This window comes from Culicoides brevitarsis, chromosome 2 (genome assembly GCF_036172545.1).
Source record: "Culicoides brevitarsis isolate CSIRO-B50_1 chromosome 2, AGI_CSIRO_Cbre_v1, whole genome shotgun sequence".
In the NCBI taxonomy this organism is placed as follows: Eukaryota; Metazoa; Arthropoda; class Insecta; order Diptera; family Ceratopogonidae; genus Culicoides; species Culicoides brevitarsis.
This window is the reverse complement of record NC_087086.1, coordinates 30,295,612-30,311,581: the sequence shown is the minus strand read 5'-3', so window position 1 is coordinate 30,311,581 and position 15,970 is coordinate 30,295,612. Positions and strand designations below refer to the sequence as shown.

The window sequence follows — 15,970 nt, the reverse complement described above, 5'->3', positions numbered from 1 at the left end:
AAAATTGAATTTTCATTAAAAATCCTCTAAAAAAAACGATAAAATCGGTTAAAATCGGTAATTTTTGACTTTGAGACGAATGAAATTGATAAAAAATTAGCCCAATACTAATTTTAAAAAATTTTTAATTGCGCATTGGAACTGTAACGCTCCGGCGGGGCGCCAAAAATTCTCAAAAAATCGCCGCACGCTAATTCAATCACGCTCCCGCACGTGCCAACCTATAAATAGAGGTGTACGAACACTCGTTCTGCCATTTGCACGCGGACATTAGACTTGAAAGCATCTCTCGCACGTAAAAAAATTTTTTTTTATCCGTTTGGCAATTAAAAAAAAAAAGTGAAAAGCAAGGAATGAAGTGCCAAATTCCTGAAATATCCTGGCACAATCGCGATCCGGTGCTGAGTGTCGATATCCAGCCACGATGCGGCAAGAAATGGCGCCTCGCGAGCGGCGGAACTGATTCCCACGTTTTGGTAAGTGTCTCTTGCCAAACACGCCATTAGCCATGTTTAAACAATTTTGGGAAAAGTTGTTTAAATAAGGGCTCGAGTGTTGGAGTTATTGACCGTTCTCCGCGTGTCTAATCAAAGATTTGGTACTTGCAACACACAGAAACGGGCCAAATTGAGCTAGAATGTGCTGCGGACTTGGCACGCCATCAAAGGGCGGTAAATGTGGTACGATGGTCGCCGAATGGCGAGCTTCTGGCATCTGGCGATGATGAAAGTGTCATTTTTATCTGGAAGCTGAAGGGAGAAAACGAAGCTGTGAATATTTTGGGTGAGTTTTTTTGATTTTTTTGACTTTTTCCGCGTTTTTCTCGCGTACCACGTTCCTGCTGGCCCGCTTTTTTGAGGTTAGTCACGTTTTTCCGTGCGACATTTTCCCGCATTTTTACGCAATTTGGCTTGCATTTCGGCAAAACTTTCAATTCTTAAAGCATTTTTGGACTTTTTTACGGGAAATATCATCGGGAAATCCGAAAAAACGTGAAATTCAAGCGAAAACGTGCTCCAGACAATTGCGTCACATTTTTTTCTCTTCACTGTCTCTTCTCCATTCGTTCTCGTTCGCACACATACATGCACAAAAGACACGCATATACCTTTGACTAATCCGTTTTTCCCTTTCTCTTCGTTTTTTTTCTTCCACATGCACGCTAACAGACGACACCAACGAACAAGATAAAGAAATATGGATTACCTTGAAGATATTGCGCGGGCACATGGAAGACGTTTACGATTTGGCATGGAGTCCTTCATCATCGCAGCTCATTAGTGCCTCCGTGGACAATACAGCGATGATTTGGGACGTCACCCGGGGCAAACATTCGCACATTTTCCAGGAACATCAGGGTTTCGTGCAAGGCGTCACCTGGGATCCGCAAAATAAATATGTCGCCACGCTGTCGTCCGATCGGAATTTCCGCGTGTTTAGCTTGGCATCGAAAAAAATGTTGGCGCGCAGTGGAAAAGGCGTCTTACCGGTGCCAAAGGATCATTTTCTCGCAGCAGAACCAGCGCGATTGTATCACGATGACACACTGCAATCGTTTTTCCGACGTCTCAGCTTCAGCCCGGATGGATCAATTGTCGTGGCGCCCGCTGGCGTCGCAAATGAGGGCAAAAAACCCGTTCACACAACGTACATTTACACACGGAACAACTGGAAAACGTAAGAGAAATATTTGATTGTGTAATGTTTTGACCCCATTATAATTCAAATATTTTTCTTCTAGGCCTGCCATTGTGCTCCCGAGTCCCGATCAGTACACCGTTGCGACGCGTTTTTGTCCCCTTCTTTTCAAACTGGATGGCGTTTCGAAAGAAAACCCTCCTGTCATCCCACTGCCTTATCGCATGATTTTCGCTGTAGCGACCCGTTCTTCGGTTTATTTGTACGATACGCAACAAAAAAGTCCCTTTGCTGTCGTCTCGAACATCCATTATGCGCGTCTCACGGATTTAGCGTGGTCTGAAGACGGCGAATTTCTCATTGTCTCCAGCACTGACGGATTTTGCTCGATAATTGTCTTCGAAAAGGGCGAACTTGGCGAAATTTACGACGCCAAAAGCAAGAATCTCGTGGAAAATGTCGAACCGGTCATCATCGAAGCCGGAGATAAAATCATCGAAATCCCTTGTGACAAAATTCTGAGTGTCGATCAGAAATTTGCGTCGCCCGAGAAGAAAGAAACGCCCGTGACGCCAATTGCGGTGCGTCGTCATCCCCGAACGAATCAAGAAAATGAAGTAAAAACCCCGCCAAAGGACGAAAAAACATCAAATACACCGAAAACGAGCAAAACTCCGCAACCCATAGCGATTCGTAGACAACCACGTGTTCAAGCGTCATCACAAAAAGCCGCGAATAACGAGGCGAAAGTATCGCAAGTGGCATCGATGGCAGATGAAGCAGTTGATGCATGGCCTATTGACGAACCAAAACCACTTTCGGCATCGGAGACCTTTATGTCGCCCGGCGAGAGCGATAAGACGCAAGATATCCACTTGGTAGTTGAGGACGATGAGGGCGAAGCGCCGACAAAGACTGAAGAAGAGGAGCAAAAAATGGAGGTCGATGAGGAAAAGGAGACGGAAGTTGTCGAGGATGCTCCTAAAACGCCGCGCCGCGTCGAGTTTCGGACAATTTCGACACCGAAATCCAAGAAAAAGTTGCTCTAACTTGAATTACGTTCCATGTTAACTTGTATTATTTCACTAAATACTGCTTTTAAATATTCCTTAGTGCACACAATTTTTTAATGAATAAACCAACAGAATTATTTTTATAAATTAATTTTTTTGAATTTTATTTGAAATTTCCTTGAAAATTGGTTGAAAGTGGTAAGTTTTTCGAAAGTCAAGAATTTTTTTTATCGTTTTTTGGATATTTATTTTGTGATTTGAAGCTTTTTTTGGAATAAAATTTGAATTTTCATTAAAAATCATCAAACTTTGTTCAAGAAATTTTGACTTCGATTTTTTTTGTTAAAAATTTCCTTTTGTAACTTTTTGATTCATAAAAATTTAAAATTTATCGAAAATTAAGAGCTTTGAAGAGAAGTTCTTCGTACGTTTCAAACATTTTTGAAGACTGAAAGGACTTTTATTTATCAAAACTAAAATTTTATTATAAAAACATTGATTTTCTTCAAAAAAGCTCCAAAAAATTAATGAATTGATCAAAAAAATTATTTTTACAGGAAATTTCTGTATTTTTACAAAAATTATTTTTTTCGAAAAAAAATTTTTGAGTAGCTGAAAATTTTAAGTTTTAACTAAAATTTAAATGTAAAAACATTTTTAGACATTTTTTGATTGAAAAATCTTGAAAAATTATGTATAAAAAAATAAAAAAATTTGTTTTAAAAAAAATAAAATTAAATTTTTCAAAATTTTTAGAAATTCGCCTTTAATAAAAAATTTTTGGATTCAAATTTAGAAAATAAAATAAATAAAATAATTTTTAAAAAAATTTTTATTTTCACTTCCAAAAAATTTTGATTAAAAATTAACATTTACTTCGAAAAACGTTAAAAAAAAATCAAAAATTTTAGTGCAATTTTCAACAAAAATTAATTAAATTTTCAAAGTAGTATAAATTTTCATATTTTTTTCAAATTATTAGTCAAAAATGTTCAATTTTGTAAATTAAAATTTTGAATAAAAATGATATTTAAAATCATTCCTCTTAATTTTCAAAATTGATAAGCAAAATTTTGAATATTTGATTGAAAATTGAATTTTTACTGACGATACTGGATATCCCTCCTCCTTCCTAATATTTTGAAGGTCTATGAAATTCGAAACATTTTCGACAGTTGTAACACCCTTTTTCACTTTACTATTGAAATTTTACTACAAAAGGAATTAAAAATTCTAAAATTTAATTTTAACACAAGAAAATTTTCAATAAGTAGATGAAAACGCGAAACATTGGAAGGTCAAGTGTAGACAGCTGTTTTCAATAAATACCTCATGGGTAAATAAAAACATAACTTACGATGCACAGATATTTAATAAACTTTTCTTATCTTGGAACGAGTTTCAGGTAATTTTAAAATTTCTAAATTTTACACAAATTTCTTAATAATTTTTCATTTCAGGGGTATTCAACGAACCATCAAGAAATTAGACAATGGAAAAAAATCAGAAGACATTTACACAGTTCAAGGAGTCATTGAATTGGCTTTGCAGAGACTAAATACAACAAATGAAATAGACAGTGTTATTTCTAGTCGGTATGTTTTTTCATTCATTTTTTTTTGCTTTTTTTATAAAACGTCTCTTTTTTCCATCTTTTTCACAGGACAGATGCCGGTGTCCATGCATTGGGAAATTCTTTGCATGTTGACTTACAAAGAGTTGACAAAAAAGCGTTCAATCCAAATTATATCACAACTTACTTGAATACGACGTTTTTCAAATATCATATTCCTGTGAGAATTAACAGCACAAAGCTTATTCCTCCAAATTTGGCAAACTTTCATTGTCGTCACAATGCGGTAGGTCGTACTTATTTATATAGGTAAGAAAATTTTTGTTCCATATCAGACTTCAAAAAAAAAAGTTAAAAAATTTAATCAAAAATTACCATTTTTGGGCTATTTTCATTATATTATTTTCTATTTTTTATATTTTTATATTCAAGAATTTTTTTCAATTTTTAAAATTTTTGTATTAAAAATTGTAGTTTAGCACAGATTTTCTTCTCAAAAAATATTTTTTCCAAAAATTTATGATATTCAGTTTTTCAACTTGAACTTAAATTTTTTTAAGGCAAAATAAAAAAAAATTAAAAATGTCTCAAAAACTACCGTTTTTTGGTATATTTTTATAATTTATCGAAAATTTTTCAATTTTTTGTTTTTAAATTTTAAAAATTACCTATAGAATTGACATGAATTGTCTTCTCTAAAATTTTTTTTTATAAAAATTACTGAAATTATTTTTCAAAAGCTTTTTGACGATTGTTTTTGATAAAATTTTTATTTTTAGCTTGAAATAATCTGAAATCAATTTTTAATATATAAACCTCGATGCATTTTTTTTATCAAAAAAAGTATTTCAAAATTTTCAACAACGCATTTTTATAGAAATTTAGATGCAAAACTATTAAGTCACGTGACCAAAATTTTTATTTTGTGAAATTTTATTTGACTATATTTATATTTATTGACTTAAATCTTTGAAATAATGAAAGCAAAAAGTTAATTAAATTTATTTATTAATTTTTTTTTTTTATAAAACAGATTTGCAGTACCAAAAACAACCTCAAACCAGCAACAAAAATGTAACAGATTTGTTCCTATAGAAGAAACTGATAGATGTTACTTTTTACAGTAAGTTAAAAGCTTTAATTTTTTTCTTTAATATTTCGAAATCACAATAATTTTTTTTTTATTTTTAGAAACGAGGATTTCAATCCTCACCATGTAGACGAAGTTATTCCATTATTCATAGGAACCCACGATTTCCGCACCTTTATGGGAATGAGTAGAGATATTAGACAAAAACACTGCATGTTCAGCATTCGCACGATACACAATTTAACATTTACCAAATCAAGATCTCTTTCAACATCGTGGAACAGTGGCATTGCGGAAGAATTTTATGATTTTTTTGAGGTCCGTGTCACCGCAAAATCATTTTTATATCGTCAAGTAAGGCGAATGGTTGGAATTCTGATTTCCGTTGGTTACGGAAAACACAGCAAAAAGGATGTTTACGAAATGATTACGATACCGGCAACACATAACTGGCCTACGGGCATTAATATGGCTCCAGCTTGTGGTCTCTTCTTGTGTGAAGTGTTGTATCGTCGCGAGGAAATGGAGTTAATAAACAAGTACAATGAGCCTTTTGCCGAATATTTAGAGCATCAGAAAGAAATTGAGATGGAATAAAGTCGAAGAGAGCAAAAATATTAAAAAAAAATTTTTTTTTTACCAAATTTAGGTGTTTTTTTGCTGAAAAATTGATAAGTTTTGTCAAAACTTTAAAGTTTTCAGAGTAAAAAATTAATTTCTTGAGGAAAAATTTAATTAATTCTGGAAATTTTTACGTTTTTTTCAAAAAAATCGAGCTGTTTAAATTTATTTTTTTTTAAAATTAATTTTAATTTTTTCAGATTTTTACTACTTTTATGATTTAAACTTCAACTTTATGAAAATTAAAAAAAAAAAAATTAAAAACTAAAAATTAAAAAAAAAATAAAAACTTAATTTTTAATTATTAATTTACTTTAATTTAAAGCTTAAAAATTAAATTTTTTGAACAGAATTACTAATTTTTTTTATTTTAATTTTTAATTTCCATAAAGTTGAAGTTTTAATCATAAAAGTGGTCAAAATATAAAAAAAAATTGAAAATTTAAAAAAAAAAATCCTCAATATTTCCTTAATTTTCGTTATTTTCACGTTTCAAGTCGATATTTAAAGTATTTTGAACCAAAATTTCGCAAAAATAAATTTTTATCCAATATCATCATAAATTAAATTATTAAAAATTATATAAATCTTCAATTAACTAAGGCAAAAATTTGATCAAGAAATATTTTTAGAGTATAAAAATTAAAATTTCATGCAAAAATACGAAACATTTGAGCAAAAAAAATCTGAAATTTTGTTTAAAAAGCCAATTTTAAGAACAAAAAAAGTCACTTTTCAGACAATTTTATTCAAAACACATAAAAAATTTGTTCCCTGACTCCCTTTTTCACGCGTTACAACTCATAATTCTTCTCAAAATACTTGATTTTCTTCTCCGGATCCGGCACAATTGTCTGCGATCCGGGTTTCCATCCAGCTGGGCACACCTCCCCATGATTGTCGGTATATTGGAATGCTTGAACGAGTCTCAGGGTCTCATCAACACTTCTACCCACAGGCAAATCATTCATCGTAATTTGTCTCAAAATCCCCTTGGCATCAATGATGAACAAGCCACGTAACGTATGTCCGGCATCTTGCAAATAAACCCCGTAATCCTTGGCAATGCGATGCGACAAATCACTCAAAAGTGGAATTTCAATTTTTCCCAAGCCGCCTTCCTTGCGCGGCGTTTTTGTCCATGCCAAATGCGTAAAATGCGAATCCACAGAGCACGCAATGACCTCAGTATTGATTTTACGGAATTCCGCGATGCGATCACTGAAGGCGAGAATTTCCGTGGGACAAACGAACGTGAAATCGAGCGGGTAGAAGAAGAAAACGACGTATTTTCCGCGATAATCCTTCAAGGAAAGTTGCGAAAATTCACCGTTGACGACAGCGGTACCTTCGAAAATCGGCGCTGGCTTCTGAATTACGGCTTTTGTGTATTGGAGAGTGTGTTCGCCGCGAGGTTTTGTCGGTTGACAGAATTCCTGCTCCTTCTGACTGACACATTGGGCGTCATCGAGAGCTGTGACGAAGGAAAAAAGCACGAAAAGCGACGTCAAAAGAAGAATTTTCATGATGACTGCGTTACTAAAATAAAAAATTAAAGAAAATTCGTTGATTAGATTAGAAACAGCCACGTAAGAAAGAAGCATAAATCAAGTAATTGATTAGAAAAAATATTTAACGTCACTAAATTTTCAAGTCTTATCAAAAAAACTCACCGAAAAAGCGATTTCTACGAATAAATACTACGATAAGCTTCCGTTTATGACCAAATCTCGTCAGAAATTGATCAGAATCGTTGTTTTTGTGATGACTTCGTGATCCTAGTGAGCAAAGCCGGCATTCGACCCGCGTCACATTCGTCGTGTGTCACCAAAACAAACAAAAATTCAAAGATTTTTACGGAAAAGCTTAAATTAAAAATGCCTCTGACCTCGGAACAAGCCGCCAAACAAGTCGAAGATCGTCTCCGGGAGATTAACAGTCTCGTGCACGACATAAACAACAAAAGACTCGCATCGGAACCGAATATCGTCAAGTTACAAGAGAAAACGTTCGACGACAAATCCACCGCCAACCAACAAAAGCTCAAAAATTTGTACAAAAATGCCATGCAAGATGCCATCGCCGAGGAAAATCTCATCCGTGAAGCTTTGAAGAAAGTTCAGGACATCCGAAACATCCGCAATGAGCGTCGAATTCAAGCTCGCAACGCTGGCAACAAAGAAACGATCCGTCGCGGCGCTTTAATGAAGATGCTCCAAATTTCCGCGCAAACTTTGCCACTTTTTGTCTCAAAACCCGGCGAAAAAATCCCTCCGTTGTGCGGCGCGGTGCAAGCAGAAGCCGGTTACGTTGCCAAACCAGGTGATATGGTCGCCGCTCTCGTAAAAGGACTCGAAGAGGAGGAAAATTGGATCTTGGCGGAGGTTGTTCAATTCTTGCCGGGCGTCAATAAGTACGAAGTTGATGATATCGATGAGGAACAAAAGGATCGTCATATCCTGAGTAAGCGGAAAATTGTTCCGTTGCCACTTATGAGAGCAAATCCCGAGACTGATGGACATGCCTTGTTCCCCAAAGGGACGACAGTGATGGCTTTGTATCCGCAAACCACTTGTTTCTACAAAGCGATCATTCATGCATTGCCTCAGACCTCGACAGATGAGTATGAGGTGCTTTTTGAGGATCAAAATTACCCGGAAGGGTATTCGCCGCCACTTTATATCTCGCAACGGTATGTCATCGCGATCAAATCCAACAAAAAGGGACCGTGACAGCACGATTTGACGCTTGTTGTGGGAAACGAAGGAGAATTTGAAGAGTATTGAAGTAGATTTTAAGAGATTTTGTCAATAAATTATGAAATTTAAATGGAAATTTGGGAAGTTTTTGGATCAGAAAGGAGTTTTGAAGGAAGAATTTCAAAATTTTAGAGACTTTGAAGGATTTCAGATTTTTATTTTTAGAAGAAATTTAAGATTTTTGGCAGTATATGTTTAAATTTTGATCAAAAATTGGATGTTTAGATGGTAAAAATTCAAAATTTATTTCAATGAGTCTCCAATGAACGCAAATTCAGGCTAAAAAAAGAACTTTGAAGGAATAATTTTTGATTTTAGAGGACTTTAAACTCAATTTTGTAGGAAACGAGAGAAATTTTTCTTCATAAAATGTGGTTTTAGATGCTCAAAGCTCAAAATTTGACTAATAAAACTCATTTTATCAAGAATTTAAATTTAAAAATGGATTTTGGTTGATTAATTTGTGAATATTTGAGCCTTTTGATGACTTAGAGTATGATTTTAGAGAAAATTTAGCAGCTTTTTGTTCTAAAATGTTAAAAGTTTTATCAAAAATTGCATATTCAGATGCTTAAAGTTTAAAATTATCATTATGAAGAATATTTTTTTTAAATTTCAGGTTCGAAAAAAGGACTTTGGAGGGTCAACCTATGAATTTTTGTCACTTTCATTCACTTAAAGTTTGATTTTCAAGAAAACGAAAGTTTATTTTCATATTAAAATTGATCTTGAGATGCAAAATATTCAAAATTTGTATCATGAAGACTCAAATTTTTAAGAAATTAGTTCTAAAGAGGGACTTGAATGGCTTAATTTGGGAATTTTATCAACTTTGGATGGCTTTTGATGACAATTTAGAAGAAATTAAGAAAATTTTAGTTCTGCAAATTCAATTTTCCATCATAAATAGAATATTTGAGCAGTAAAAACTCAATTTTTATGTCGTCAGAGAAAAAGTTTTGGAGATTTCAAGCTCAAAAACAAGAACTTTAGAGTATCAATTTAAATATTTTTGTGAATTTTAGTTCAAATTTAGAGAAAATTTAAAATTTTTAATTCAAAATGTTTAAATTTTCATCACAAAATGAACTTTTTGATGCTTAAAATTAAAAATTTACATCAACAAGACTCAAAATGTAAAGAATTTTGGCTCAAAAAGGACTTTTGAGGACTGAAAACTCAATTTTTAGTTTAAAATATTTAAATTTTCATCAAAAAATTAGTTTTCAGAACGTAAAAATTTAATTTTCATTCATAAAAGTCAAAATTTTCAAGGATTCATGCTCAAAAAGGACCTTTTAAGGCTTCCAAAGTCTTCACCTCTCAAAAAAGAACTCCTCTAACGGTCATTTCCAAACATTTTGAATCAGCATCAAGGCAATTTTTGTCTCTCGTATGTCCCGTACAGCCATAGCACGTACGTCGTACCATAATGATGCCAAATGCGCTAATCCGAGTACTCAGTCGACGGTTCGGACATCACTACACATAGCTTGTAAAAAAAAATCAATAGCGTTTAGTTCTATATTTTTTATTTATTCAATGAAACTGGACAAAAATTCTCATTAATTGTGCAAGTACGTGTGTGTAGGAGAGGCGTCTCGACCAAGATCTAGCGATAAATAGTTGGCGATTTGCGGGAAAAGCCAGCAAAAAAATTTCCTCAAGTAAAAATTCTCTCATCTGTGCTCGTCGTCGTCGTCGTCGCTTCGTTCGTTCGTGTGTGTGTTTGTTAGCATATAGCAGTCGTGCATAGCATTTTTTTTATTGTAAAAAGTTGAATTGAATAGAAAACACGATAGGTAAGTTTCTGGCACGATTTCTCGCGCGGATCACGAAATTTTTTGACGAACGCTTGGGTCTCGTTGCAGGCAGTTCCAGGTACAAAACGCGTCAAAATTCGGGGAATTCGGAAGCTGCAGCAAAAAAAAAGGCAGGAAAAACGAGTTTTGGAAGAGTACCAGCAGAAATCGTATAACGCCATAGGCCCCGTGCACGCAACTCTTTGTTCTTTGGACGTCGTACAGCGAGTAGCAGCAGCAGCAGCAGTTGGATGCACATTGATGCAATGCTGAATAGACGCACGACGATTAGAACAAACGAACAGTTTTTGTGAAGAGATCGTCCATTTTGTAGTGTGTGTCCTTTGTTTCCCCACAGATTTAAATCTCGTCGTCGTCGTCGTGCAACTGTGAGAAAGTGACTTTTTTTACATGAAATTTCCGCAAAAATTACAACGAAGAACCCCCAAGTGCTTGTAAAAGACCCGAATTTTACGTTTTAAGTTAGTTTTACGTGGAAAAACATCCCCCGAGAGGACACCTAGCGCAGGACATTCAAAAAAAATTTTGGTTTGGGAAGCAAGTGAAGCAAGAAATGAAAATTTAATGGTAAAATTTAATAGTATGATGGCTGCCTTAGGAGGGGGAGGGGCGAATCTGGCACAATCTGGAAGTCAAAATGCCATTTTGGCAGCAGGTAAGATTTTTTTCTTCGATTTTTGTGATAAAATTCTGATAAAAATATTTTTAGCCGCTCCGTATTACCAACCCCCGCCGACAATACCCCAAGATCCCGATCGCCCAATTGGCTATGGTGCCTTCGGCGTCGTCTGGTCCGTCACAGATCCGCGAAACGGTAGTCGCGTCGCCCTGAAAAAGCTCCCCAACGTATTCCAGTCGTTGGTGTCGTCGAAACGCGTCTTTCGCGAACTCAAAATGCTGTGTTTCTTCAAGCACGAGAACATCTTGTCGGCCCTCGATATTTTGCAGCCGCCGCATCTGGATTTTTTCCAGGAAATCTATGTGATAACCGAGCTACTTCAATCAGATCTCCACAAAATTATCGTATCGCCGCAGCACTTGTCCGCGGACCACATCAAAGTATTTCTGTACCAGATTTTGCGGGGTCTCAAATACCTCCATTCGGCGCGAATCTTGCATCGGGACATCAAACCGGGCAATTTGCTCGTGAATAGTAACTGCGTGCTGAAAATTTGCGATTTTGGCTTGGCGCGCATCGAAGAACCCGACAAATCGAAGCACATGACGCAGGAAGTTGTCACGCAATATTACCGGGCGCCCGAAATTCTCATGGGAGCGCGTCATTACTCCGCTGCCGTGGATATTTGGAGTGTCGGATGCATTTTTGGCGAATTATTGGGACGACGGATCCTCTTTCAAGCTCAGAGTCCCGTGCAACAACTCGAATTAATCACAGAGCTGCTTGGCACGCCGTCGCTCGAAGATATGAAGCATGCCTGCGATGGCGCTCGTCAACATATGTTACGACGTGCCCAAAAGCCGCCCTCATTGTCGGCATTGTATACGTTGTCGGCACATGCGACGCACGAAGCGGTCCATCTGTTGTGTCAAATGCTCGTTTTCGATCCGGATAAGCGAATTTCCGTCATTGATGCCTTAGCACATCCGTATCTCGATGAGGGGCGGCTCCGATATCACTCGTGCATGTGCAAATGCTGTTACACAACGTCGAGCGCCATGCGACAATACACCGCGGATTTCGAACCACCAGCTCCGACACCCTTCGACGAACGAAATCTCGGCAAATTGACGTCTGTGCAACAAGTCAAAGAGGAAATGCATAAATTTATCGCCGAACAACTCCAAACGGGACGCGTGCCACTGTGCATTAATCCACAATCGGCAGCTTTCAAAAGTTTCGCCAGCTCCACGGTGGCCCATCCATCGGAATTGCCTCCCTCGCCACACCAATGGGAATGACGGCAGAAACAAGCGAGCCTCAATTGAACTCGGAAATGATGCAGCACGTTGCATCACCATAAAAATCGTGTCAGGTATTACCTTTAGTTTTAAAAAAATCTTTTTCATCACCTCTCTTCAACAAAAAAACAAAAAAAAAAAAATTCCTCGTGTACAAAACTTGCAAGTATTAATTCTTCCTTAATACTTTTAATCATATATAAGTTAAAAAAAAAACTCTCTCTTTATGTAAATATGGTGCACATTTCCATATAAAAACACATTTTTACCACTTGATCACCAACACACTTGTGAACATTCATCGCGAATGTTAAAAATCTACCAATAACAAAGAAGAAAAAAAAGAAATTAGACAAGAAATAGTAGAAAACCAAAAAAAAATTAAATATACGCCAATTTTGCACCATGTTTTATACAAAATAAAATAAAAAAAACGCATTGTTAGAAATTTGATGTCACAATCAAATAAAATAAAATTAATTAAGAAACAATAAATGTACAGAATAAAAAATTTGACAGCCAAAAAAAGTAAACTTCAGCCTACTAGCAATATAAAAAAAAATGAATGGATGGTCCCCAATTTCCTAATTAATCAAAAAAATGTTAAAATTTGGCAAACAATTAGAAAAAAAATGTAGAATTGAATTTTTGAATGTAATTCTCTGTAAATCATCATCATCCTTCTCCTCCTTCTCCAGTCTTACCAGCTTTCTATATGAAGAATAACAAATTTTTGTATGTAGTTCAAAGTTTTCTATGACGTGTAACTCAAAAAAAAAAATGATTGTCTTTATAATGGATAAAAAAATATCTTTAATGAAGGATTTTTGATATAAATAAATGTGTGTGACAAAAATTATATTAAAGAACAACCAGTGAAAAGCGCAAACATTTTTTTTTCTAAATTAAAAAAAAAAAATTTTTTTTGAACTAAGCGCATTACAAAAAAAAATCTTCCAGTATAACTTAATAAAAAAAAAACTATTTCTTCTTAAATTTATTTTTTTTTTAATTTAAAAATTTTTTTACAAAGTATTAAATGAGACAAAATTTACAAAATATATAAATTGTTAATTTTTTTTTATTTAATACTTTGTACCAACATTTAAATAAATTTTTAGCAATTCATTTAAATTTCAGTTAAAAACTAAATTTAAAATAAAAAAAAAACATTCATGAGACTTGATATAATTAAAAAAATAAAATTTTTACCATCCTGATTTAGATCGTATTCATAAATAAATCAATATCGTATACATTACCTTTATATATGTTTATGTTTACCTTTAAGGCTTAATTTAACTAAGAAATTAGATTAAATTTCAAATCGTAGAGATCGTAGCTTAGACACATCAGAACCGAATACCTATTAAAAAATAATTAATTAATTAAAATTACTTAGAAAAACAAACAAAAAAATTTAGAATTTAAATTTTTTTTTAATTTTAAGTTACACACCAATTACTACGAATAATTTTTTTTTTAGATTAAAGTATCACAATTTTTTTCGCTTTAGAATTAATTTTAATTATTAGTTTTAATTTTGAATATAATTTTAACTACTACCGTAGTTAGGATTTAAAAAAACCAAGAACTGAATTTTTTTGCATGATTTTTGATTGATATGATGTTGAAGTGAAAGACTAAATGAATTGAGTGTTATTAATAAAAATTATTATTATAATTCAAAAAAAAGTTCATTTCCAACAATTTTTTTACCATTTTTTGTTTCAAATCGTGTGTTCATGCGTTTGTGTGTGATATTTTTCATTTTTTTCACATTTTTTTTATAATTATTAAAAAATATGGAACAAAAAACAATAAAAATTAAAAAGTAATAATCGAAAGAAATTTGAATTTATTAAAAAAAAAAAAAGAATACTTTAAAAAACATATAAATATTAAAAAAAAGAAAATAATTTTTCTAAAGTTTATTTTTTTATAACATTTCGGAACAAAAAAAATATAAAAAATACTAAAAAATGTCTTGGAGAGCAATAAAACTTTCATAAAAAGTATAAACAATTTTTACCATTATGGCCAGTGATAAAGAATATATAAATGGTAACTGCCGACTAGATACCAGCTCTTATCTTATTATAAAAAACTCGTATTAGAAAAGTAAAAATACTGCCTAATTTTGTGAGAAACTGATCGGAATTTAATTACCCCAAGTATGTATAATGATTTAATATTTTATTCTATTAAAAAGGAAAAAAATATAAAAATTTCATTTTTTTTTTGTCTTATTATTAAAAAAAATTATTATTCAACATATTCGTAATGTTAATGATAAATGATAATAATAATAAGCAAGTTGTAAATATTTAAATAAAACAAAAAAACTATAAAAAAACACAAAAAAATTAATAAAAAACTTTAAAAAGAAACACAGAAACCTGATTAGATGTGTGTTAATAGTGATAAAAACTCATATAACAAAAAATAAAAAAAATATTATTGTCTTACAAAAATTATCACAAAAAATCATATTTTTTTAATTGACACACAATACTACAAAAAATATTGAGTTAAAAAGCTCCAAGAATTTATTTGAATAAAAAAACGGCACACATTCATCATTAAAAAAATTATAATTATTATTATTATAATTAAAGTAATCAATACCATCATCATTATTATAATTATCATCAATACAAATATATATATAAATATGACGTGAAACAACAAAAAAACAACATTCATTCGTACATTTATAAATATATGAATAAAAAATAATACAAAAAAAAAATAAATATAACAAGCAAAATTTGTAGTGAATATAAAAGTTATAAAATGAGGCAAAAATGATGTGTATTGTACTTATCAAAAAAAATTGTAAATGAGCTACTGAGAAAAATAATAATAATAAAACAAAAAAAGTATAAATGTGTTCTTCTCTAAGAAAAAAAAAGTAAAAAAGGTGTTTTAATGGAATTTACAAATAATACCATGAAGTCTTCAACGGAGTTCAAAAGGTAAAAAACTGGTTTTCTTCATATATTTATTTTTATTTTTAATCAATTTCTGTTTGTATTTCTTCAAGTTCTGTATCATACATAAAGAAGAAGACTAATAAGTTTAATAATTAATAATACAATTCTTATAAATTCAATTTTTCATACTTTTTGTTAATATTAATAATTCTTCGTGCGTAATTCTTTATTTATTTTTTAAAAATTTTGATCATAAATTTATAATTTTTCTATAAAAAAAATTTAAAATAATAATTTCCTGTTTTTTTAAAAAGGTACCTATGTAATAAGGTAACAAAAAAAATTTTTTTTATTAATCATTGAAGGTCAATGACCTTTCCCAATATAAATATTGTTCAGTGTAGGCCTCTTTCCCCATTTTTTTTTCTTTCTTTTTTGCTGTCTCTCTCTAGTATACAATTACAATAAATTTTTATGTTTTTTAAATAATTAAATTTTTTTGATGATATTTTATTTAAAATACACAATTTTTTTTTAAACTTGCATACAAATTTTTGACTATCCCTAATAATTTTGGTGGTTTTTCTTCTCAATTCT

At 32.5% G+C, this 15,970-nt stretch overlaps 5 protein-coding genes across 5 annotated transcripts; 4 read left to right on the top strand and 1 right to left on the bottom strand.

The window, feature by feature from the left end:
- The first annotated feature begins 269 nt into the window (after positions 1 to 269).
- On the top strand, positions 270 to 2,809 carry LOC134830476 (chromatin assembly factor 1 subunit B). Its single transcript, XM_063843978.1, has 4 exons — positions 270 to 476; positions 594 to 783; positions 1,170 to 1,677; positions 1,742 to 2,809. The coding sequence occupies exons 1-4, from the start codon at positions 354 to 356 to the stop codon at positions 2,685 to 2,687; spliced, it is 1,767 nt and encodes a 588-aa protein (XP_063700048.1). The 5' UTR covers positions 270 to 353; the 3' UTR covers positions 2,688 to 2,809.
- Positions 2,810 to 3,961: 1,152 nt separating this feature from the next.
- On the top strand, positions 3,962 to 6,033 carry LOC134831479 (tRNA pseudouridine synthase-like 1). The gene is made up of 5 exons (XM_063845213.1): positions 3,962 to 4,056; positions 4,112 to 4,246; positions 4,315 to 4,533; positions 5,258 to 5,347; positions 5,416 to 6,033. Exons 1-5 carry the CDS (start codon positions 4,010 to 4,012, stop codon positions 5,909 to 5,911), a joined length of 987 nt encoding a protein of 328 aa, XP_063701283.1. The 5' UTR covers positions 3,962 to 4,009; the 3' UTR covers positions 5,912 to 6,033.
- A 630-nt stretch (positions 6,034 to 6,663) lies between these two features.
- Positions 6,664 to 7,715, bottom strand: LOC134828723 (peroxiredoxin-4-like). The gene is made up of 2 exons (XM_063841709.1): positions 7,609 to 7,715; positions 6,664 to 7,474 (listed from the first exon to the last, which is right to left on the bottom strand). The coding sequence occupies exon 2, from the start codon at positions 7,459 to 7,461 to the stop codon at positions 6,730 to 6,732; it is 732 nt and encodes a 243-aa protein (XP_063697779.1). The 5' UTR covers positions 7,462 to 7,474; positions 7,609 to 7,715; the 3' UTR covers positions 6,664 to 6,729.
- A 52-nt stretch (positions 7,716 to 7,767) lies between these two features.
- LOC134830961 (SAGA-associated factor 29) lies at positions 7,768 to 8,764 on the top strand. Its single transcript, XM_063844579.1, has one exon. The coding sequence runs from the start codon at positions 7,813 to 7,815 to the stop codon at positions 8,665 to 8,667; it is 855 nt and encodes a 284-aa protein (XP_063700649.1). The 5' UTR covers positions 7,768 to 7,812; the 3' UTR covers positions 8,668 to 8,764.
- Positions 8,765 to 10,175: 1,411 nt separating this feature from the next.
- LOC134829341 (serine/threonine-protein kinase NLK-like) lies at positions 10,176 to 13,263 on the top strand. Its single transcript, XM_063842381.1, is given in 4 exon segments — positions 10,176 to 10,496; positions 10,566 to 11,172; positions 11,227 to 12,411; positions 12,414 to 13,263. Coding segments are annotated over 3 exon segments (1,362 nt in total). The 5' UTR covers positions 10,176 to 10,496; positions 10,566 to 11,081; the 3' UTR covers positions 12,500 to 13,263.
- The last annotated feature ends 2,707 nt before the right edge of the window (positions 13,264 to 15,970 follow it).

Bases quoted from the DNA above. Each gene is read 5' to 3' on its own strand.
- LOC134830476 (XM_063843978.1), top strand. From the start codon at position 354: ATGAAGTGCCAAATTCCTGAAATATCCTGGCACAATCGCGATCCGGTG. The intron at 477-593 runs GTAAGTGTCTCT...GTCTAATCAAAG, and splicing joins GAACTGATTCCCACGTTTTG to ATTTGGTACTTGCAACACAC. The intron at 1,678-1,741 runs GTAAGAGAAATA...TTTTTCTTCTAG, and splicing joins ACACGGAACAACTGGAAAAC to GCCTGCCATTGTGCTCCCGA.
- LOC134831479 (XM_063845213.1), top strand. From the start codon at position 4,010: ATGCACAGATATTTAATAAACTTTTCTTATCTTGGAACGAGTTTCAG. The intron at 4,057-4,111 runs GTAATTTTAAAA...TTTTCATTTCAG, and splicing joins TATCTTGGAACGAGTTTCAG to GGGTATTCAACGAACCATCA. The intron at 4,534-5,257 runs GTAAGAAAATTT...TTTATAAAACAG, and splicing joins GGTCGTACTTATTTATATAG to ATTTGCAGTACCAAAAACAA.
- LOC134828723 (XM_063841709.1), bottom strand. From the start codon at position 7,461: ATGAAAATTCTTCTTTTGACGTCGCTTTTCGTGCTTTTTTCCTTCGTC.
- LOC134830961 (XM_063844579.1), top strand. From the start codon at position 7,813: ATGCCTCTGACCTCGGAACAAGCCGCCAAACAAGTCGAAGATCGTCTC.